General features: G+C 37.7%; 1 protein-coding gene across 1 annotated transcript in view; it reads right to left on the bottom strand.

Annotated features, from left to right (window-relative positions):
- The window catches only part of GLIS3 (GLIS family zinc finger 3), a 178,544-nt gene that overhangs the window by 127,235 nt on the left and 26,914 nt on the right, over positions 1-24,395 (bottom strand). The window contains exons 2-3 of the mRNA XM_049796257.1: positions 11,909-12,116; positions 5,731-6,856 (exon numbers count right to left, since the gene is read on the bottom strand). Of these exons, the coding sequence (XP_049652214.1) occupies positions 5,731-6,856; positions 11,909-12,116 (1,334 nt within the window). The remainder of the gene's footprint in view (positions 1-5,730; positions 6,857-11,908; positions 12,117-24,395) is intronic.

Raw genomic sequence — 24,395 nt, 5'->3', positions numbered from 1 at the left:
TGCATTATGTATTTTACACTGAAAGAATAATATTAAAAGAGCATTAATATGATTGCTGAGAGGTAAGATTTATTAGCTTGGGCTAGATGCCGTCTGATGCGATTACATGAGTTTGAGCTGTTTGTGGAGGCACACTCACGATTAATAATTTGCTTGTCCTTTAAACAGCTAAAACTTCATAACCAAAATCAGTGGGTTACTAAGACTGCACAAACTTGTGAGAGTTAGGAAGTCTTAGCTTTATGGTTGCAAATTAAAACTCAGCTTTTCTATGTCTATACACCATGATATAGCCTAATTACTCACACATCTCTGCCTTTTCCATGGTAGTTGTGTTTCAGTTAGTTTACTGAATTAGGGAAAAAAAGTGCAACAGGCAGCTATGAAATTGATGTTTTCTAACTTTCAGTAACTTGACTCTACAATTAAATTACTGTTCTTTTAACAGTAAGACTAGATGCTCAATTTCTACTTTAGCGTAGTGAAAAATTCTTCTGCAAGCATATAAGCAAAAATAAATACAAAAATTTTTATAGTTTCTATTTTGTCAAGACTTCAGTGCAGTATAAGATTTGATATGGTCTTTCGTATCATCAAGAAACAGTGGCATGTCCTGTACATAAAATACATAGTACAGGCCATATGTAACACACCGTATGAAGGCACACTGCTGAAGTGTGAAGATGGAAAAACATTCCCAATCATTTTTATAGAATCCATTTCTGTTTTTAATCAAAATTTCATCTTGAACACAATCTTCCAAGCACATGTTCTTCAAATAGCACACACACATCTATCCAAATACTCATGCTCACCTAAAGATGTTTACTCATGTCTCAAAGAAGCATTATATAAGCGTTTTAAGTTTTATGGTTTTTTTTTTTTTAACCATACCTTCTGTTTTATGTGCTTAGTAGACTGATGCGCTGTGGGATAATTTCAGATATTTAGCAGATGTTAAATGGATGTTGTTTCAAATCTGACAGGAATACTAGCAATTTTATCGGTTTAAATCACATCAAGCAGCTGTGATAAAAAGTACAGTATATGTATTATTATCCCATACTTTAAAATAGTGATGGCATTGTGCTGAAGCATAGCTCAGAACTTACAGAAAGCAAAAAGATTGAATTCAGTTTCAAAAGGGGAAGCATTCTTAGTGTACCTGAACAAAACTGCAAACAGAGAGCCTGAAATAGATCTCTAACAACGTGCTGTTGCTATTTACACCAGAATAAATGTTTTAAGTTTATTGTTTGCATAGCATGACAATAAGGCTAATTAAGTACCTTTTATTGCAGCTGAACTTGAAAAGTACAAAAATACTCACTACAAAAGAAGGAACGAACACTGAGTAGAAAATAAATAAGCTCACAGGTACAGCCAAAGAGAGCAAAAGATCAGCATTTGCCAACTGCTGCTGTGGAGTTTCCACAGCCACTGGGAATTCTCTTTTTTTCTGATCCAGAAGAAATCTAAGGGAATCTTAGATATCATTGTGTGGTAACTGCTGGCAAACATTACAGATTTTATCTTAACTACTGGCATACTAACTGCTTGCATTTCAACATATATTTTTCATTCACCTATTTCTTCTTTAACTTATTCCTACAAAGTACAAGCTAATGCATAGATTAATAAATGCAACACATTTGAACCTGCCATACCTACTTCATATAAAGAAGTTTAGGAATAGACACTAAATATATATTAACATGTCATGAATAATTTTTTTTAGTCTTTAAACCAGGTCATTGAAAAGAAGAATGCATTCCAGATGCAGTAAGTTGAAATAGAACCTGAAAGATGTTTTAATGAACTGTAAGGGAGCCCAATACATTTTAATAGCTATTTAATGAATTCCTATTCCAAACAAGTCAACTTCAGGTGAGGCCTCTTGCATACAGGTACTCTTCAACCTCACGAATTTCTATGTAATAAAGCAAGGCCAAGCATACTCACCTACTTTGGCTTCCAATATAAAAGAAAATGCAGGACTCTATGAAATTAATGCTTTTTAAAATCAAAGTGCATTTTTTAGAATAAGAACAAATCTTCTAAAAATGTGCAGGAGTGAAAAATAACACCATGATTTTTCAGTACACAGAGAAAGTATGTTGGAACAAATTGCCAAGACCTAATCTGAACATGCAGCTTTGGCAGCAAATTCACATAACGCTGGAAAAAAAAGAGCCTGATTCACAGAAAAACAACAATACAAAACAAATCTATCACGATCAGAATGCAATTATTTTCCACTCCACCCTACTTACCTTTGTACAGAGCGACAAGTTATGTTCTGAGTTTTTGACCTTAAAAATGCTTGACTTCAAGTTTGGATCTGCTTATCATGATCATCACTTGTTTTCATGTGCTGCTATCTTACTAATACTCACCCTATAACACTTTATCTTCCAGAATCAAAGAAGACTGCTCATCCAGAACAAGAAGGAACTAATGACTAGAGTATCGCTTGTAGCTATAGTTTATCACTTCAAATTTTTGTTACATAGATAAATAGAAACTAGTCCTTATGTGGCAAAACAAATGCTGAGGTCAAAGGAATACTCTATTTTGCTCTGATTTTAACTATAAGCACAGCCAGTACTGCAGTCCTAGCTGTCCTTCAAGTCTCTTCTCAAATATATGATTTCATCATCACAGAACAATAACAGAGAATATTAAGATTATATTATCAAGTTCAGCTTATGATTAGCGGTGCATCTGATTCCGCATTATCTCTATTAGTGTTACAATAATGCAACTTAGAAGTAACTTTGATCTTGTATTACTAAAACCTTGTAAAGCTTGCTGAACTTTCACAGCAATCCACTGGGATACACAACACAGTATATAATAATACACTTTCAACACTCAGCTGCACAGAAACAAGTACTGCATGATAAATATACCGACTAGCACCCATTGCAATATATGCTTAATGAGAAGATTGTCTCTTGCAAAATGTTAGGAACCATCAACACATAAAACGCTCACACAATGACTAGTGTATGATGTCACTAAGGTGACTAGTGTAACTGGCTGTCTTTGATTATAGGATGTTTTGATATGTTACATTAAGACCTATTACTTCTGCTATGCTCTCTGTAGTAAATCTGGTTGGTTCACATAATAGATGTGTATGTGGCATTCTTCCTTCCCTGTTTGGTCTACTAGACTGCCTCTGACTAGTGTGCAAACTGCAGTGGACATAAGACCTTTACTTGATAACTATTTTAGAGGAAGAGGCATCCTACATGTAAAACCAGAAAATAAATTACAGAAAGACCCTAGGTGGACAAATAAAGATCATGAAGGGATTGTTTTGATTTCTCACTTAAATGCATAAATTCATACAGGTTTGCTGAAAAGTTTCAGATTTCTTTTGCATGATTTTTTGTTAATTACAGGAATAATACTTCATTATTATCTTGCCCAAAGTGTTCTCCCGAATACCTCACTTAAAATCTCAGTTTAAAATGTTAAATTGTATTGATATGATTGTAAATTTCACTGCTTGATGAGAAAGGTATGAAGTCTGGCTGAAGTACAGTTTCCTAAATATGAGAGACTTCCAGACCATGGCTCCCCTGACATTAGAAAGCCAAATAGGTTTTTCCAAATTCACACCATTTGTGAAATGCTAAAGGAAGAAAGCAGCAAGCTGTTTCACTCAAACCCTGCTAAAGAATGCCATTTCTGCATGCTTGTCCCAAGAAAGGGGGCCTATGTTCCAGATTTACACTGACGGTATAGGGGTTATCATGTCACCCTGAGTATTTTTGCAATTCATTAGACTTCTACACATGTGGCTGCTGCTTCTGATATGCAAACTTCACTTGGCTCTATCCAGCAATACTTGCTGAAGTTCAGCAAAATTAATCACACTTTTTAATGTTTATGAAAGCAATCACTCTTTGAGAAGCTCATATAGACGCCTCTCATTTTTTTTGTGACACAGCATGACTTGACACACATTTTAGTTTAGGTTTAGTAATCTCAAAAACGTTATCAAATGAAGTACCTTATCCATGTAAACATTAACATATTTGTCATCAGTGAATGATGATTCCTTCAAAGCTAAGGACTCCTCAAGGAGGCCTCATACTCATAAGAAGGTCACTGTAAGCACCCTTTCTAAACAGGCAGGGCAGGGAGTACAGAGTGCTACTAACAATGTTTTCCCCAATCTTACCGGATCCCTCATTGTAACTCTCCTACTAGAAAGACCCTGGGTACTCGCATTATTCTTTTTCCAGTGCTCTTCCACCATTCCTGCCCTCTTTCTTCATATAGTCATCTGTTCTCACTCATCTGCTGATGTCTGTCTCCATCTCTTTTTTTCCATTTGCTATTCCCTTGAAAAATTACTTTCTTGACTCCTAATGGTTCTTTTTTCTCCTTCTCTCTCTCCCCACAAAGCTGATGAGAAATCCCTGAGGAGGAACTGAAATTAATGGTAATATATCTGGAGAGCAGGAAAGAGAATATTATGAAATTTAAAAAAAAAAAAAACCAAACCTCAGCAGAGAGCCAGAGTTCAGGCTCTGGTGTGACAAAAGGGAAGGATAAAGAGTCTTCCTAGCATTGTGACACAATCTCTACCAGGTCCTTTAAATTCAAGAGAGAAATCTGGGAACATATCTGCTCTCCCTGAAGGAGATTGGCCCTTTGAAGTAGCGAAAGTGAAACAAAAAATTTTCCTCTGTCTACCGAACAAACAAACATCTGCAGCATATTAAGAAAATTATTCAACTAGGCACACACTGAATTAGATTCCTACCACCAATTTATATTTCACAACATATAAACAAATACGTTGTTTTTCAAGTGAATAATAATCAGCAGTTATTCCTAGAAATTATACATTCATTGTTTTGTTAAGTTGTGCTGAGCACTGGAAACAGCAGTGGTGAGGCTGCTTTCTGCTGATACTCAAAACGCACTTAATAAGGGTAAGCTAATCATCATCCAAAATCCAGACTATATGTAAGGCCAATCAAGAATCTAAATTACAGAGATCATAGATGGTTCACTGGAGTCTAAACATAAACTGATTCTAGGTTTTACTGGCTAGATTGCTACCCCATGTGATTACATATGTGTGAAACTGACTTGCAGTGACCCTAATTAAAACAGCAAGAAAAACATGACTTTGGGGGTTGAACGCTCACAGCTAGAAACAGCGAAACTGTTACGTGTTTTAGTCCTACTGTATTCATGGAAACAGGGCTGTGGGTCTGTCTTTGGTTAGTAATAAAACAAACAACTGCTTTAAAAAATACCCAACTCTTCTTAGTTTCTCATGGTAACATTATGGAAGACCCTGAAAATTCCTCAAGTCAAAAAGGAGTAACACAATGCAACAGTATTTCAGGATAAATTGTGCCATTTGTTCAGCAGCACTTTTCCTGCACGTATCCTTCATGCAGGATGGTACTTAAGTTTTGCTTTATGACAGTCTACCGCGTCACTTTTGCAGTCTAAAGTAAAAGTTCATAAATTTAGAAAATAAAATTTTCTCTAATCCTATCTGTCGGGACATATAAAATTAAAGAATAGCTTTGTTTTCCATCTAGGTGGAAAGATGCAGCAGTCATTCATTCACACAGACTAGTTAAAAAAGCACACCATTAACTAGGAAAAACAAAGGCAGAATTACAACTTCTCTATATTTTCATGAGTAATATAGAGCCTTTTATTGGTGAGAGAGACAGAATTCAGACTTACTGTGCATTTGTTTGGCTTCTCTCCTGAGTGGACTCTCATGTGAATCAGCAGTTTATAACGGGCATTAAACGGCTTGTGCCTTCGTGGGCACCCTGCCCAGAAGCAAGTGAAGTCCTCTCCCTTCCTCTGGTCTATATGGATCTTCTCTATGTGCCGCACAAGTTCCTCTTGCTGGTCATACAGTGCACCGCAGTCAACCCAGCAACAGCCATGCTTGCCATGGAAATCATCTAGCTCACCATCTTCATCAAGCAGGCAGCCTGGGGCAGAAGGAGGCACAGGCAGCGGGTGAATGCGACTGGGGAGGCTGTGCGGGAGCCGGTGCTGGTGAGCATGGTATGGTGGGGGTGGTCCTTGTGGAGGAAGCGGCGGCAGCAGGGGTGGAGGAGGCATGTCCACTGTACAGCCTGAGAAGTCATCCGGCCGTCCATTTTTCAGGACGCCCACCACCTGGTTGTCCATGGGTGGCACACCCTGGTGGATCAACATGTTACTTGTGGCAGCCATCTGCAAGCTGGCTTGCTCCAGCTGCTGCATCCGCTGGTAGTCACCAGCCCCGTTCTCAACACAGCCTGGGAAGGTGACGTTGCCATTAGCCATGAGAAGGCCTTTCTGGGCAGTTGGAATAGAGCAATTTGGGGGTATACAGCCTCCTCTCACTCCCAAAAAATGTCCATAGACCTCAGGCTGTGGGGAGACGTTTGCTGGTGGTGTCCTAGGGCTGTTGATGTAGGCCACCAGAGAGGTGGGGGACGTACAGATGATTGTACTGAAGTCGATCCCAATGCCATCAGACAGAGGAGACAGAGAGAGTGCTCTCTTTTTGGAGTGGGCTGATTGAGACCGGGCTGAGGAATGGCAAGGACTAGAGTAAGGGGAATGCTTATTTTCCACGCTATATAAGTAGGACGGTAACGAGTTAGAGACGCAGTTACTGGACGCAGATGTTCCAGGTGAAAAATTTAGTAAGTCCCCCAGCTCACTGCCATTTTGTAAACCTTCGTCAGGAGGAACAGAAGGAAGTGTCCTGTATGCGTGTGACCACTCTTGCTTAACACTCAAAGTGGACTGACTTTCTGACGAGCTTAACGTTGTAGAGGCCAGAGACTCACGTGACAAGAGTGACCTGGAATAAAGGCACAATAAAGTAATTAAGCAGTTAGACAACGCAGCAGTGGTTCTTCTATCTTCACACACACATAAGATTAAAGAAACGCTACAGGTGAGAAAAGTTTGCCCTAATTTGGGGTACTCAACTTTAGCATTCTCAGTTAATGTACCAGCAGGCATATACAGGCAATACATACGTAACAAGGTCACTTAGGAAACCAACTTTAAAACGGCAAGATTTTGAAGAAAAGTTGCTGCAAAGGTTCATAATACTTCACTGCAGAAAACAATGCAAATTTTTTCATCAACTGGTGTAAATATGTTTGGGCTTCTGAAGCTGAGGAACTATGCTCCTGCCTTGTATGAAACTCATATTGATTTCAGTTCACTATTATTTTTGCTGGCAAAGAACAGAAAAAAAACTGATTTATAAAGAATAAATATTTAACCTGAATGACTTTGCTAATTGTAATGCATACAAATAGTATTCTCTACCGAAATAGCTCAAGTTTATAAATACAGATAATATCTAACTTTACAAAACAAACAAAATAAATGAATAATGTAGAAGAACTGGTTGAAGGGGTTTATTTAGTTTTGATTTGATGATGTAGCTGCCTCCAAGTCAGCAATCAAAATTTTTGATGAAAGTCTAATCTTGCTGTTTTCATTGTTTTTTCACAGAAATATTATGAAATGTGTTTACGCTGCAAGTGTCCTATGGGTAGCTTAAAAAAAGAACTCATAAGCTCTTAACAATATTGTTTTCTACAGAAGGGTATAAAAAGGAAATACAGGGACATCAGGGTCCCTGATTCATGGCTGCAAATGCTGGGTAGAGGCCAAGTGGATTTATGTTGCTACAAACCTCAAAAATGTAAAAGAGAAAGTATGCATCATAAACTAATAAAAACAAATCTCATCTCTTTCTTGATACAGACACAGTTGCAGCAAGCACCTTCAAGGAGGCACTTCCACCTATTTTACTTGTTTCTTTGTTTTTAATACGGAAGCAAATTTTGATGTCTACTCAGGGAAAGCAATACTGCAGTTGCCTCTGAGTTTGCAAGATTTTCTTATAGACACTGCTACAGGAAACATGGATCCATGGGACAGATCTGTTAAGGCTCATAGTTGCATCATATGTCTGCACCACAGCCCTGCTGCAGTGACTGCAGCTTCAGTGGAGATACATGAAACTACTTAATTTAAGAAATGGTGGTAGGCTAAAACTGGGGATCTGAATCCTATTTAAAACAACAGCAGTCAACCCAAGAGGGCAAGAACAGATCCTAAAAATGGCTCTGCAGATATTTCCAGTTAATATGGCAATATTTACCAAATTTCCATGATTTTGCTTGGTAAATCAACTTTTCACCTCTGAGATCAGTTAGATCAGTGACATTGAAAGAATATATAAAAACACTAGGTGAAGTCATTCAGGCAAGAAAATGTATATAGCTTTCCACACTAAGTTCTAACCACAGAGGTTAAAGCTGCAAAATCAGTGTGTCTTTGTTATCTTATTCTGCCCACCACATGAGCACTCCCTCAGTGATGAGGTTTTTTTCCTACTTGTTAATATTACAGCATTTTCCAGCACTTGAGAGTCAACCAACATGAAGTAAGAAAAGTCGGTTTGCAGTGACTTTAGTTTAAGGGCTGAATCATGCTGCAGGAACACAGCCCAGTCATTGCCGAAGAGCTGGAGGAGAGGAACTGGTGCTCAGGGCACTGTGGCTGTCCCCTCAGCCTTTTTTTTGTCTAGAGGGGAAGTCTGGCACAGACTTAGGGAGAGAGGTTTGCAGGTGCTATGTCTGCGCACTGAGACAGCTCACAAGCAGCAAAAACATAGCTTTAAATATCACCCAGCCTTGCTGTGGTGACCTATGGGATAGATGGGTAAATGGTCTTTTGTTCAAGATGATACTTGCTTTGTAATGGATGACTGATTTGCTGTATCAGAACAAGAAACATCCTGTTCAGATTGAATGTCAGTATAGGGTACTGTTATGGAGGTGATGTTACTCCATTGGGGTTTAAATGGGACCTTGAAAACAGAGCACTGAAGAAAAGCACAATTAACACGTTGACTACAATTTGCATTGAGAGAAATGAGAAAAATGGGATTGCTATATCAGGTCAATCTTGTGTAAGATTTAGATGTAAAGGGACAATTATTTCTGAAAAAAATTGATTCAGTCTGTTGGGTCTGTTATCAATGGGCTTTGTTAAAGCATAGTTCATTATAGGGCAGTTAAATCATGTTAGTATGCTGTAATTCCAAATACAATCTTCAACAGAGCAAGAAGAATAAGTAAGGTTTGATTTTTCCATGCCAGGCTATATTTATTTATATCTGGAAAATATAAATAGGGTTCTTTTTACCAGTTTGATTATTTAAAATTTCATTTTCTCTTTTATAAGTAGGGAAAAAAAACCCATCAATACAACAAGTCTATTTTTATAACGTCAGGAATTTTAATCAGATGCATAGTAGGACCAGTGTCACTCAAAAAGCTATTAATGCCTAACACAAAGGGACATACTCATCAGTGAAGCTGAAGAAAAACTGCATTTTAAAAGTCTCATAACAGGAAAAAATAAAAAGTTGGCCCAGAATTTCAAGTATACAATAAGTAAGAGCCAGATAATCTGAAGAAGTTTGGTTCTCATTTAAGCCTCTACATTCAAAAGTAACAAAGATTCCAGCTCCCAAAACAACAACAAAAATTCTGTAAAACCCAGCCCCCTTTGTGACTAAGTAGTTTTCTGGGGGAAAATAAATATACCTAATATGAAAATGAAGGGCCAGCTATACCACTGCGCCAGATTCTCAGATGGTATTAATCGGCACGTCTGCTTACTATAATCTAAACCAGCTTGAGTTTGGACCAGATCTTTTATGAACATTTACAAGAGATTCCTGCAATTACTTTCTTTTCTCCCTCTGTGTACAGAGGCTACAGTGTCAAGTATAACCCAGAATCTTAAAGCAAAACATGGAAGAGTGAAAACTATGTTTTCTCATCTTTTTTTGCATGGTCTTCTGTTTTACTAACCAAGAACCCTTTGCTCTTTCCTAGGTCCTTTGCTGACTTACATCAAAGTAAATGGCAGTATTACATCTGGTTTCAAGCAGCGTAACTGAATGATCCGAAAAAGTTTTTGGGAACTCTTAAAAAAGTTGGGGAAGGTTTTATCTCTCACGGTCTATATACCAAAATCTGATGTTATCAGCAGCAAAACTCCTTTTCTTTCTTCCATTAGTAAAAGTCAGCACAAGTCTGGTTTGGGTAAATTCAGCAAATAATCTGGTTTGGACTGAGCTGCCAGAGCACAGATCATGATGCCTGAGAGAAACAATCCAGAGAAGGCTCTCAGCCCATAAAGGATTATGGAGTCAGCTTAGGCAAGCAATTTAGGCATACGCAGTTTATTGCTGAAGCAATTAAAAAAAAAAAAAAAAAAAAAAGTGTTTCAAGAATCTGTGAATTAAAATCTGACTCAAAACTTGTTTTGCCCTATAAAATTGTCAATTTGAGGGCAAAATTGCTGAAATGGACATTCTTTGTGTTATAAACTGATTTTATAACATCTTCATTGATAAATCATTAAAAGAGACTCTAGGGACACTACAGCCTAATTCTGCCAGAGTTTCAACTTCAGTTCACCCTTAGTAAATGTTTCTTTAAAATAAAAACAAAAATGTATAACTCAGTACTGACATAGTACACCCAACCACACATTCAGATAAAAATAACAGTGTTTGGAACCATACAGGCACACCTAAAACTTATTAAGTAAGTAAAAATTACTTTATGATATTTTTATACAATCATCAGTTTTGTTTTGTCTCAAAGGCATGTCTCTGGATTTGTCATTTGTCATCATCTCATCATTGAATGCTTTTCCCTGACACATTTACATAGGAAGCATAATTAATTTTGCAAATTGTCCTGGGGGACTCAGTCTTCACAACTGAAGTAACAGAAATGTCACAAATTATCTTCTATTAGAGTAGAGCAAGGTTTTCTTCCCGTTACATAATACCAATTATAATTATTTCAAGAACGTTCCTTGGCTTGTAATAAAGTGATATAGTAAAACGTAAACTGTTTTGAGAATAAAGACTCTTATGGCCTTTTGTATATAAGAACAGTTACATTTCAACTCAGCAGGCAACTATTGCAAGAGTCACATCTACTGAAGTGGGAATGTAGCTTCTGAAATAACGCACCAGAATGTTTTCTCACTATATGTTTAACTAAAATCCAGGGATGTGCTTAATATATTTGTATGGACATTGTCAAACAACTGTTTTCACTTTGTTCATGTTTGTTGACAATACTCATAGTCATAATCTCAAAAGTTATTTAAGCATTTAAAAATTAATTAACAAATATTTATCTGTGCTTTAGTGATATAAAAAGGCAACATTTGCAGGGAGAGGCCATAGATTTTATTAAACTATCCGCCAGAGCTAGGAAAATGTACAAGTTTTCAGGGACACAAGTCTAACACAGATAAAGTTAACTGCTGGCTCAGTGCAGACTGGGAACAATCGATCTGATTAACTTATTTATGTAAACAATTTGAAAGCAAAGATATTTGATGAGGAGAGAGGAACTTTAGCAGAGCATTTAAGTTTATTTTGTCTGACATTAGTGTTACTTGACAGGCACCAACGTAACACTCTTAGCGCTATGGTAAGCTTAAAACAGGTCACTGCCCCTGAAGATGTAACGTGGACTATTTCTGCTTTCATCCTCCATAACACTTCCTGTCCTTAGTACAAAAATATAGTTAAGTGACTATAAAAATCTTTATCTAACAAAAAAGCCCTATCAAACATAGAAAATGTGTGGCCAAACTTCACCCATGATTTGAATGATCCAAACAGTATGATTACAGCTGATGTGAATTAAATTGTGTTGAATTAAATTTCCTGTGGCATAACAAAGCATCCTTTAGGCCATTTTAATCATCAGAAAAGTTGCATTTAAATTACAGGAGAATTAAAATATCCTCTTTTTAAAGTACTGAATATCAAAAAGTAACTCAGGACCTTGTATCTGATGGAGAAGCGCTCAGGCTGGAAGCATCCATAGACCTCTGCAAGACAGGGCTGATCTGGTTGCATGCTATTGAAACCTGATTAGCCGGAGGTGAAACAGGTCCCAGCTGTTGAACCGGCATGGGATGGCTGGTGAATATGACATTGTTGCAGCTGCCTTTTCCAATAGACTTGCACTGGGGTCCATAACCAAGACCTCCTAAAAATAAACAAGGCGAGTTAGTATTCATCTCCCATGAACCCATGATAGGGCCACAGTACTCACATCCCTTTGCAAAGCAGGAAAACTGACTGGAACCGCGTATCTTCTGATGAGGACAAAACAGGGGACCAATACAAGGATTGTGCAAACTTCTACAAACACAAAAAGCAATATGCTAAAGGGGAATTAATAAACTATGCACATCTAAAAAGTGTGCTGAAGTACATAAACTAAAGACCAGGCATCATGGATAAATATCAGAAAAAACACCACCTCTGGAAGAGTACAGGTAAAAGTGCAGCTGTCAGCTGAAGGACAGACAAGCCATAAGCATACCTTTCTCTGAAGGTGGGAAGAGAGAACCCAAGGAGGCTGCAGGAACACCACTGTGCCTTGAATCCTACCAAACACCACAGCTCCAAGCCATTGCAAGCCCTTCCATCACTCCTACCACTAGCCATCCAAAAAGCAAAGGGACTGCAGGCATGCATGCAAATTGCAACCCCTGCAATAGGTCTGGTGTGGCAAAGTGCACAGGCTGCATAGTTTCCCTGACAGGAGAGAGTTACAGCTGGAACCCAGAACTCCTCAGAGGTCTGGGGAAAGGAATTTGAGGTGGATCAAGCAGAGAAGCATTCTGGACTTTCTTTAAAAGGCCACAATCTCCTCTCAGTCACTGTTGCCATGACTCAGACTGATGGCTATTACACACTAGCAAGAGATGATTACAGAGGTAGCTGGCAAGTGGGACATATCTGCAAAATTCTGTGTACTTCATATTCTGGTTTAGGTCACAGATGGTGGTTTACAAGATTCCCTCCACTAAAACACATCAAGATGAAAAAGTTAAAATGTACGCCATAAGATGGAAGTTGTTGGATATCTAGCAAATTCTCATCACACCTGGAAATTAATAATTACATGATTCACATTTCTAGCTGCTTCCCTGCATTCAGACTACTCTTCAAAGCAGGATAGCAACATCAAGACAAATAGTGAAAAGTACTTCAATTTAATCTATTTTCTATTAAACCTACTTCTGATTTGGTTGTACAACTCACATACTAGTTTTACTCATGGATGTTCAAATGGGTTGCGAACTTCACAAAGAAGTACATTAAGGTATTTATGGCTCTCATAATTGTAGGAAGAAAATCCAAATCCTTCAATCTCCTCCAGATCAAACAGGATTATCTTAAAAATTTGCAATTCACACTAGAAATTTCAAATTATAGCTTTTATTAAGAAAAAAAAAAGAGGAGATAATATAGATATGTTTATTCCTCTTCCAGAGGTCTGTGCCTTCTTTTCAAATTATTCTTCTCTTTGACTAATTAGTAATATCTCACATATATGTGAGAAACACATACATGATTCTCAGTCCACTGCAATCCTAAGTGGTTTGTAAATTCGTATACAGATGTTACATGATCCACCACCAAAGTGTACTCCTTAGGCTGAAATATGGCAGCCCTTTAAGAAAAGCAACTTACTCATTGCTACTACTTTGAAACATAAGTGAAACACAGCATCTAGCTGAAAACTCAAGGGTAAGGAAAGAAGAAAACATTTAATAACCCATCCTGAAATTTAGCTAGAAGGACTGGAAATTTCTGAGGATAAACATGTAAGGAGAATTCCTTGTACTGCACTCAACTCCATTGTGGATACCAGAAAAAAACCTTTTAAGCTTTGTAGGATTACTGTCTGCTCTCACTAAAGGTGTCCAATTAAATCAAAAGAATAAGAGAAGGTATTTTATTTTCTTTCCTGTGAAGCAGTTTGTATTTTTAACTTACTAAAGCTGAATCACTGTGCTAGTCAGCAGTTGCTTTTATGTTACAAAGTGCTAAAATGGAACCAGCCAGAAAAAATTAGGCAAAAAGTGTAAGTTGCCTTGGTAAGAATACGAATGCTACTCCTCTTAGCAAAAGGCTGGTTGGGGTGAAGTTAAAAATTTACATGACGCATTCACATTGTATAAAATACATAATACTACATCATATGCCTGTATGTATGTGTATATTACGTATGTTCAGTCAGCTATTTTTTAGAAAAATGTCTTTAGTATGTAAAACTAAAGGCTTTGTTGACCAAAGGATATAAAAGACAGGGAAGCATGCTCTAGTAACATATGAAATCCAACTGGTTTTGACACTGAAACATAGTTGCAATGCTTGTAGAGCCTGTATATACTGACTACTTAATAAGATGTAAACCTGATATTTAGCATTGAGAAAAGCAGCTCTACCACAAACATGTACCAAATATATACTGATACTTCCTGGGATGACACCATAATGCCCTTTACTCATAAGCCACTTTCAACAGATTTCAACGGTAACAATAACATCTATTTTATCATATTCAGCAAATCAAGGGCTGTGCACTTGTAAGATTTTCATTTAGGGACAGGCCATATATCAGTTCAAATAACAATCTGCAACCATACAGTGAAATTGCTATTTATACATGATTAAACCTAAGCTGCTTGGAACTTGTATGTCAGAAGAAAAAAAAAATAAATCCCAAAAGCAAAAGCAGAAAAGGGAGTAGTGTCAAACCAGTTAAATACACAATATTGCACCCTTAATATATCCTGGTTTCCCTTTCAGTTATAGGGTCTGCTCTTACTATCTGTGCATAAACAGCACCTCAGTGATGCTGAGAACAGCTAAGAGAATTTGTTGTGTAAGGATAAAGACAAAGGCCAAAGATGGTCTAATCACTGGTCACTGAAAGGAAAAAGTGAGAAAAGGAGTTCTTTGGAGATACTGTATTACTGGGATGACAGACAAAAGTAATGCAAGACTCTTGTCCTGATAAATATTTGCCTGGGCATTTCTCTGATACAGAAGTGGAAGGAAAAGGTTTTGTTCTTTTTAATCATTGATAAACATTTGCTGTTATGGGGAAAAATGACAATTCTTCCCCTTAAAAGGCTGTGGGTGAAGAGAGACAGATTATCAGAACTAATCTATCATCAGCTCCCACCATTGAAAGAGGTTGCGAAGTGAAAGACTACTGCTACGAAAAGCAAAGTCGTAAGATTTTATCCACTGTTTCATACAGTGTAAATGTGCCAAAAGACCATCATTAATACCTCATCTGTGCCCAGCAGGTCACTGAACAGTATTAACTCGATCTGAATCAGGTGCGAGCATGCAACCACAAGTCTGCTGAGCTAAGTCAGAGCACAAGATAGGAAACTTATCCTGACTTTGAGATAGCTGCATGCGTGCAGACCATATCTGATCTAGCATAAAGTTAAATGGGTGCAACATGGACATCTGACCTGGCATGAGCCTGCTACTAAAAGGCAAGCTATCAGAACGTGTGTTCAAAAGCACTGAATAAATGTGAACTGACAGAATGACTACGTCCCACATCAGCATTTGGCAGCATATACCCACAGTGCAAGAGGAGCCCTCAGTCTAGGTTTCCTGTACCAATGACCCAAAGCCTGAAAATTTCAGACAGTGAAAGGACAAACAGCAATTCCTTAATGTCTTGAATCCACATCAGCTGAGATAAATGGGAACCTCTTTGGAGGACATCGTTAGGTTTTGAGTGAGGCTGTAGATTCTAAGAAAAATACGTGGACCTAATATTTTAAATGAGCAAGATCAACAATTTCTTTCCTTATACACTAAGATATAAATCAGGAGATAGTCCAATAAAGGCAACAATACTTGAGGAGGTGGAATCAGTCCTGAGCTGGCTCACAGGAAGATCTATGTTTGACTAGGATGTCATTTATTCCAAATAAACATATTACACATAATCAAAACTGCCTCTTATCAATAGCTAACAGTAATAGTTAACAAGCATAAACAGTGAAAATGTTTTATGGAAATATTTTAATCCATTCACTTCCTCATTCATTAGGTTGTCTATCTTCCCTGTTTATTCTCTATAGTTGGTTAATAGCTAAGCTTTACTCATCCTTGACATGCAAAAATATTTTACTACAAACTTCTGAAGAACATTCAAAGAATACAGAAAAACACAACTACTTGGGGTACACTGAATTTCAGATGAGATTCTCTTAATTTATATCACTCTTGTACTTTTTGGAGGCAGAGTCCAATGTGAAATTATTTCCACTTAAACACATTTTCTTTTATCAGATATGGGTTGAAAACCAACCAGTGCCTTTGTCTACTTCTGCCAACTAACTCAGATTATAAAATGGAACTACTTCACCAAACCTTTGAAACTGTAAACTATGCTTCCCATGTATAAATGATAATGCAACAAAAACATGTAACAGCAAAACCAGTTGTAATTGTTTGGTGTTCTGAAATGCACAACATACCAAAAACACCAGATAAAATTCAATCACCTCTTGGATCAATAAATTCTGCAATTACTGAATTAATCAGTATGAAAGAAAGCTATTAAACTTATCTGAAAACCTGTCCTGTTGTTACTGTTAGAATAACAGCTAGAATTAAAAGAATTGCAACAAAAGAGCAAAAGCTAATTTCCCTAAGGGATTTTCTGTCCGTTGATGTACAGTAATTAAGAGCTTTGGAAACAGTCGGTTTTAATGTTTCCCTTGTAATTGGCTTCCAGTCTTGTTTGCATGGATTCCGTATTCACCAAAACAGGGAGAAAAGGGCACACCCCAAAAAAGCATATTTTAAGACAATAAATACTAAAGAGGACAGAGACCAAGGCAGTAATTAAGACTGCATCAATGTATTCTTCACGTAGGTTAGACATAAGCCACCAAGGCTTTTTCAAAACAAATTTGGTCTTTTTCCACAACATGGTGAATCTGCTGGATTTTGCAGTCCCCAGCTGCCACGTACATCTTTGCTGTGTGTCACTGTAACTGTGGGGTTGTTGGCACCCTAGTTGGAGGGGCTTCGCAGCAGCTGCTGACTGAACAAACTCAAAGGTTTGCTGGGGAGACTTGTTTCCAGGTGGGAAATACCCCAATACCTCTCTCCTCGGGGCTGCCAAACCTTTCAGGCTTCCCCTCCACCAATTTTATAATGACTTATTATTAGTGACTATTAGAGAGCTAGCACTTGTCTCTTTGTCCTTAAACACGATGGCCACTCTTCTATTGTTTCTATAGCCAGCTAAGAGGCACTATTGCACGCCAACTATGTAGAAAGAGACACCAGCTGCGCGGCAGTGGATATCAGGCTCCTTGAAACCCTCTTTAAGCGTGTTAAACTGGAGCTTCAAAGAGGAAAAAACAAAAGACAGAACAGGGGGAGATTGCCACTTGCCTCTGTTAGCATAGTATTGGCCCAAATCTTTGTCTGTTTGGGAATCTGGGCTTCTTCACACTGGTATCATCCCCTGAGCCCAAGTCTTTTTTGGGACACCTGAGGCTCGTAGGTGAACTACACAAAAATTCAGTCAAAACTACATTTGCTATGAGCAATTTTTGTATGGCTTGCAATCTGGAATTTTTCAGGGTACAAGTAGATTACTACTAAACTATAGCTCAAGTAAACTACTGAATTTAGTTTACTAAACTAAATTATGATTCTTATTGCAAGTCCTATGAAATATAGTATTTTCTCAACTACACTACACCACACAGACACTACATGTAAGTTGAAACAGTGATTCTTGGCCTTTATTTTCTTAAAAAATAATTTTTTTTAAAATCAAGGCTTTATAGTTAGAGAGAGAATCCTGAAATTGAGATCCCAAAACCTCCCCAGTTTAACATCATGGGTATGATCTTAGCTCATGATTTTCTTAACACTTACAATTAGCAATGCCTTGTTAGTAAGAAATTTCCTTCAAAGCCTCTGGCAGTGTCCACTCTGAACAACGACTTAGACACACCATTAATCTGACTAGTATTGGCAATTCCCATGTTCTTAACTGTTTGCAGAGACTTAATCTTTACAATCAAGGAAAATAATCTGGAGGAAATCTGCTTTGAATCTCAGAAAGGCAGTTTCTTCACTATCAGAGTGCACTTGGTAAATTAGCTTGCACTAATTTCCAATGCTCTTTGCCATTCATTGTATGAAGTAATCAAGCATGTACTTTCAGCAACTCTACTGTGAGACAAAAGAGAGTGACAAAGCACAATGAAAAACAATGTCTCTCTTCAAGTGGAACCAAGGTAAAAAATTATCCAGAACTGACTGGTGAAAACAATACCTCACAGGTGATTAACTTAGCTGGTTTAAAGCAGACAGCAATGAGATCACCTACGTCTATGGAACACTTTAACCACTAAATTTAAACAAATGAAAACAGTAGTCTTGTAATGACTAAACTAAGAATATATTATGAAACGGTCTGGTTCAGGAAACTTCCAGCAGAAAACACACACTGTAAAACAAATATTTTCAGTTAGATTTGCAGACATTTATAATATCTCATATTAATTTTGAATCAGTTTTATTTATATCAGGGAGACCTCCCACTTATTAAAAAGCTATTTTGAAAGCTACTTTGTATTCTTATTTTGCATAAAAAGTAAGAAGTTATCAGTTAACTACTGCACAGATCAGTAAATGTTTAACTGAACTAAAATATAAATATTTTAGCTGCCATGGGTAACTCCTTATTTATTATCAGTGACATTAGATGACTTCTGCTTTTGTCCTTGTTAGGACAATATACAGTATGTGCTCTTCTATTGCAGGAAACATACAGCTTTAAATCTTTAGTTTATGCTACCTCTTCTTTATAGCATTACTTACTCATACCAGCTTCTGGTTAGTTTCTACCTAGAGCCTGACCATTTAGTTTGTATGTCTGAAAAATAAAAATATTGTACAAGCCTCATATTTTTCCCAAATAACTGGTATGAATCAAGAGAAACTCTACTAATAGTGTATTATATTACTCTACTGGGATACTAATCTAATGGTGAATAATATCAGGTGAAAAAAACCCCAAGTTTCATGTTTTAAATTTCAGTATTGGCCAGGTCCTTAAAATACCATTACAATAGAGACAGAGAGAAAGTTATTATAACAAAAATAGAAATATACAAATATTTGAAAGAACAAAAGAGAACTGTATTGGAATTAGAGATAATACCTTCCAGTTCCAGTGCCACTGGGAAATTACTGTTTGAATCTGACCTAAATGAACACAGAGCATACACCTGTATATGTGTGGGAGCGTGGACTGTCATTTCAACTGACTTGCCAGTGGCATTACTTGAGGGGCAAACCAAAAAATAATATTTTTAAAACTTCTTCATACATTATGAATGTTAGAACTCAAATGACATCTATAGGGAAACACTTTGCCCATTAAATGGTGTTGCACTCAACTGCAAAATAAGTAGACTGATTCCAGCAGTGTTGTTGGAATACTTATTTGCTGATACCACCTGACTGCAACGCAGAACAGCCAACTATGGTGGGGCAATAAGAAAACACTTTAGAAAAATAATTCTCTGGGCTCTGTAACACTTCATCTCCCACAACAACATCTAGCAGTGTTCAACCTTCATTGCACATTTGTGCTTTTCTTCATGTTAGAAATACATACTTAGCATTTTTTCCAGTAATTCCTTAAGTTTTTTTCTTCAATTTTAATTAAAAGATGCTCAGGTCAGATAATTTCTATTATCTCGATATCCTTAGTGGTTTAGAAAATACCTTTTCTAAAGTAGGAGCTTTCTAAAGTAGGAGCTTTGGTATCTGGAACCATGGGCACATGCCGATCCATTACTGAAAAGACTTTTTCAGTCCATGTACAGAAGCAAAGCAGCATAGCAACGTACCACCCCCTGTTCACATGGTAATTTCTGACACAGAGGCAGCCTGCCTTGTGCACACCTTATACTTACTTCCCCTGTGAGCCTAGTTGCATGGGCAGTGAGTAACGTTGGGAAGAAAGAAGCAGACCCCTTCCTTTGTCCAGGCCCCAGGCAAAGGGAAGATCTTTTGTCTCCTTTACCCACTTAGACACAGGGATGCTAGTTCTGTCCAGCAGAGCACCAAGAGTAAGGGGACAGATTCTCAACAGGTTTATGCTGCCTTAACTCCAATGATCTATGACAACTTCCCCCTACTAAAGCCTGCCGAGAGCTGTGCAGGAGTCCTGAGCAGAGGACAGAAGAGCAAGGAGGTTGCTTTCTACCTCCAGCATGGGCCAGGTCTCAGTCTTTGCACTGTAACACATCACTGCCAGACTGCATTGCATGTCATGATCCAGCAGGAGACATCTGTTCAGCAAAAAATCATGCAATAAAGGCTTTGTTGAATGTTAAACTGTAATCCCATGTGAGGCTCTCTTTCTAAATCTTTACAGATAACCCAAGGTATTAGACCACTGCTTCTCAGAAAAGCATCGTTCCTCCTTTAAGAGACTGAAATGCAGAAGCAGGAGAAAAGAAGGATAAACACCAACCTGTTGAACAGTGATACTAATTGAGAACAGGTGATAAATGTTAACATGGACTAAAGGGTAATTTTTAAAACTGCATTGTCCCTGAGTTTCTGAGCAGTACAAACAAACAATTTTCTTTTTTTCCTTGCACTAAAACCAAGATATTGTTTAATGTTGTTTCTCCTAAAAGATAATATGAGAACATCATCCTAGTTGTCAGTTTAACCAAACAGAAATAACAAGCATACAGCCCACATAACGTATGTATTCTAAGAGGCTTTATACTCAGTTAATTAGTTTAACTATTGCTTTCATGGTTCATTTAAAAGTTTCATGCTTCATTAAATATCAATATATTTTATCACCTCAAAAAACTTTTCAGTAAAAATACAATTCTCTTTTCAAGTGATAATCTTGTTAACTGATATATACATTTCAAGCATGTCTATCAGACACTATCAAAGTCTGAATTGCTACAGTAGCAGTATCTCAAAGCATTATGCAAATCTTATTCCACACACAATGGAAAGATTTTTTTTGCCTGAAACAAAAGTACTTTGTCAAGAAAAAGAAAATGTTTTTGACACATGTTATTTTCATCATTAAAAAAGTTCCTGCACTGATCTCTGGTTGTTCTACCTTCACAGCTGAAACATACCTTGGATTCAGTAGTTGTGACTGTTTTGTCAAAAATCCTTAAGTTCAGAAAGTCAGAAAGTCATGTCCCTAAGGAAGGATAAAGATCAAAGAAACTAATAGTTGCAAAGATACAGAGGCCAAAAGCCAAGTGCAACTCATAAAAAGAAACTCCTGTGGTTAAGAGAACATTTTTTTTCTACTATAAAGGTTTACTTACTTACGCAGAGCATGCATTTTCTCAATTCAGGATATAAGATTACCTCAGAGCAGTTTAGAAGAACAGTTTCCAGACTGAGAAATTACTTCTTAAAAGTCCACCTGCATGATTACTACAACTTCTCTGGAAATTTCTACCATTATCTTCATATACAATCTTGTTCTATGAAGTATATGGTCAGTAAGGTGCATTGCAATAATACAATGACAGTGGTTCTTATTATTTAAACTGACTTTTAGAGGAGGCCACTATCAGCATCCTTCATGTTATAGCCTATTTAGATTCCTTAAAAGCTGAAATGTTATTACATCATGGTCCAAACAAAACCTTCCACTTGTCTTTCCAGTCTTATCTCTTCAAGTCAATGAGAGGCAAACCCTGGGAAAATTATACAAACAGCCACAAGTATTTAAAATCTGTATTGTCACTACATGCTTCCACTCCTCTCAAAGCTTTAGAAATTTTTCTTTCAATTTTATTCTTTCATTAGCCCAAGGCATGCTAATTAATCGGAATTTCCCAGTTCTTTTGTTGTTGTGACCAAAAAGGAAAGACCAAAAAAAAAGCTCATTCCATCTTGTTAAAGTGAGTCCATCTACCTTCCACAAAGCCAGGGTAATAAGAGGGAGGATTAAGGCCACTTGAATGGCTTAGGCCCCATAGAGACAACTCCATCTCCTGCCCTTAGCCGTCATCCTTGCCAAAATTGATTTACGGAGAATGACATCTTAACCACAGCTGTTACTTTGTGAAGAGGAGGCTGTTGTGTTGGCAGGGTTTGGCATCCAAAGTTGGCTACAGAGTAAGGTCTGATGTGAAGACACAGGAAACCACACTGGCATACCAACGCAATGGTGCGTGTGCCCGTCTGCAAGGGCCGTCTGAAGGGTGGAAAGAAGTGTTCATGGACAAAGGCATAAAAAGGTAAACGTATGCGTGTTCTGCTGAGCTAAAGCACCTTCGTTAAGGGTGGAAACCCACACAAATGTCCTGATGGAGACAAATCTTTTTAGGAAGCTGGTCATCCCATCTATGTATCTCTCCTCCATACCTCTAAAAAAATCAAGCGATACCCATCTTTACATTAGTTTGACAGAGAGAATGTGCTGTATAGGTAAGAGTAAAATGTTCAAAACTGATTATGTAATTTTTGAGGACTTCATCCTATTGACTTCCAGTGAAGTTAAACTCCCAAGTACATAAGTAATTTTTACAAACAGAACCTGGCCTTATGAGCTGTTTAGGTAATTTTTCAAACTTTTGTCATATGCAGGTGTTCATGTGCTCTTCTTCATACAATTTGTTGTGTGTTTCTTTAGTATTCTGGTGTGATTTTCATTAAATTGCAGGGATTCAATTCCCTGAAGTTAATGTGAATAGGATATAAATCAGCACTTCTTACAGTCAGCTGTGGTCATTATTTCACTATTACTGAAATCCACACACTATTCTACAGTTTGTAAAACTTTATGTTAAAAAACATGTTTGCTTTTGAAGTACTTCTGATGTGCAGTGCATGCTAAAGATGCAAAACAAAGCCCATTCCACTTCCAAAAGACTCCAGAAGACTAAACCAGGCCAACAGAGAAGAGTTAAAGTGCTTATAATTGAAGAAAAAACAATAAAGAGAATAATGGTTATAGTATTTTTCCTTTTACGTGACTAGCTCCTCTTCTTCATTCAACATTGAAGAATCAACTCTGCATAGGCAGGCTGAATGAAGAAAGAGTGTGGACTTGCAGTCTGGATTTGGGAGAGTTTTCAATGCCTAAATGTAGTAGGTCGACCTTGGCTGGCTGACAGATGCCCACCCAGCCAGTCTCTCACTCCCCCCCTTTCAATAGCACACAGGAAGAAAATAAGATGGAAAAGCTCCTGGGTCAAGATAAGGACAGTTTAATAAGAAAAGCAAAAGCTGCGTGCAGAGACAAAGCAAAATAAGGAATGTATTCACTACTTCCCATCAGCAGGCAGGTGTCCAGCCACTTCCTGGGCAGCAGGGCCTCAGTAGGTGTAGCAGTTGCTCAGAAAGACAAATGCCAACAACACAAATGTCCCTGCATCCTCCGCTTTTCCCTCAGCTCTTACTGGTGAACACGACATTATGCAATATGGATCCCTTTGTTCAGTTTGGGTCAGCTGTCTGAGGTGTGTCCCCACCCAACCTCTTCCTCACCCCCAAACTACTGGCCTGTTTTTTGTGGGCTGGTGGTGTGCTGGAGAGCAAGCCTTGACACTGTGCAAGCACAGCTCACCAAGAGCCAAAACACTGGAGTGTTATCGCTGCTGTGTTCTCGTTGGTGTGTTATCAACACTCCCTAGTCACAAATGCAAAGCACAGCACCATAGAGGTTGCTATCAAGAAATTATACTGCAGCCAGCCAGACCCAGTATACTAGATATGCAAGAAACCCACAGAAATGTCAGGGGACTGCTCTGGGAGAGGCAAATGTGTGAGGAATAGGGAGGGGAAGTACTTCCAAGTGAATGTCTGGACTTCAGGCTTCACCCCAGACTTCAAATTTACTTCTAAAAACATTAAAAGAGTTAATTTTGAAAAGAGGACTGCTTTCCCATTATGATTTTATTTTAAAATATGTGAGAAAAAAGAAAATTAAACATTGGATAGGTATTAAACATTCAGTTTTCTCTTCAAATAATGTAGTTGTAGGATTTCGCAAGGCTTGCATTTTCAGGAAAGTCACTAGTTTCATAACCAGGGGTGTCTTATTGGTTTCAGACAACAGTAAGAACTTTGAATATTTTCACTCTATTCACTCTGAATAATTCTATGAAAGCCAATTTCTGCTTTTAAATCATCATTACACAAAGGTTCTTGCTTTTTTATTCAGCAGGCATTTTTTCAAAATTATGTTTCTGCTTGAGAAACCCAAACAAAAAGGAATCCTGACGGCTCAGCCAAAACTGCAAACTGAGCTAAGTGTTGCAGGCACCACCAAGGTGATCCTGTTTCCTCATGCACACCTTTTCCAGAAATTATATTGACTAAAGCACCACAATTCCTTCCCCTGCTCTTCCTAGGTGGATATGACTTGGATTTATAGGAGGAGTTAGTTACTTAGCCA

Source organism: Accipiter gentilis, chromosome Z (genome assembly GCF_929443795.1).
Source record: "Accipiter gentilis chromosome Z, bAccGen1.1, whole genome shotgun sequence".
NCBI lineage: Eukaryota > Metazoa > Chordata > Aves > Accipitriformes > Accipitridae > Astur > Astur gentilis.
Note: the sequence above shows the minus strand (reverse complement) of the source record. Positions and strands in the feature narration are given on the sequence as shown.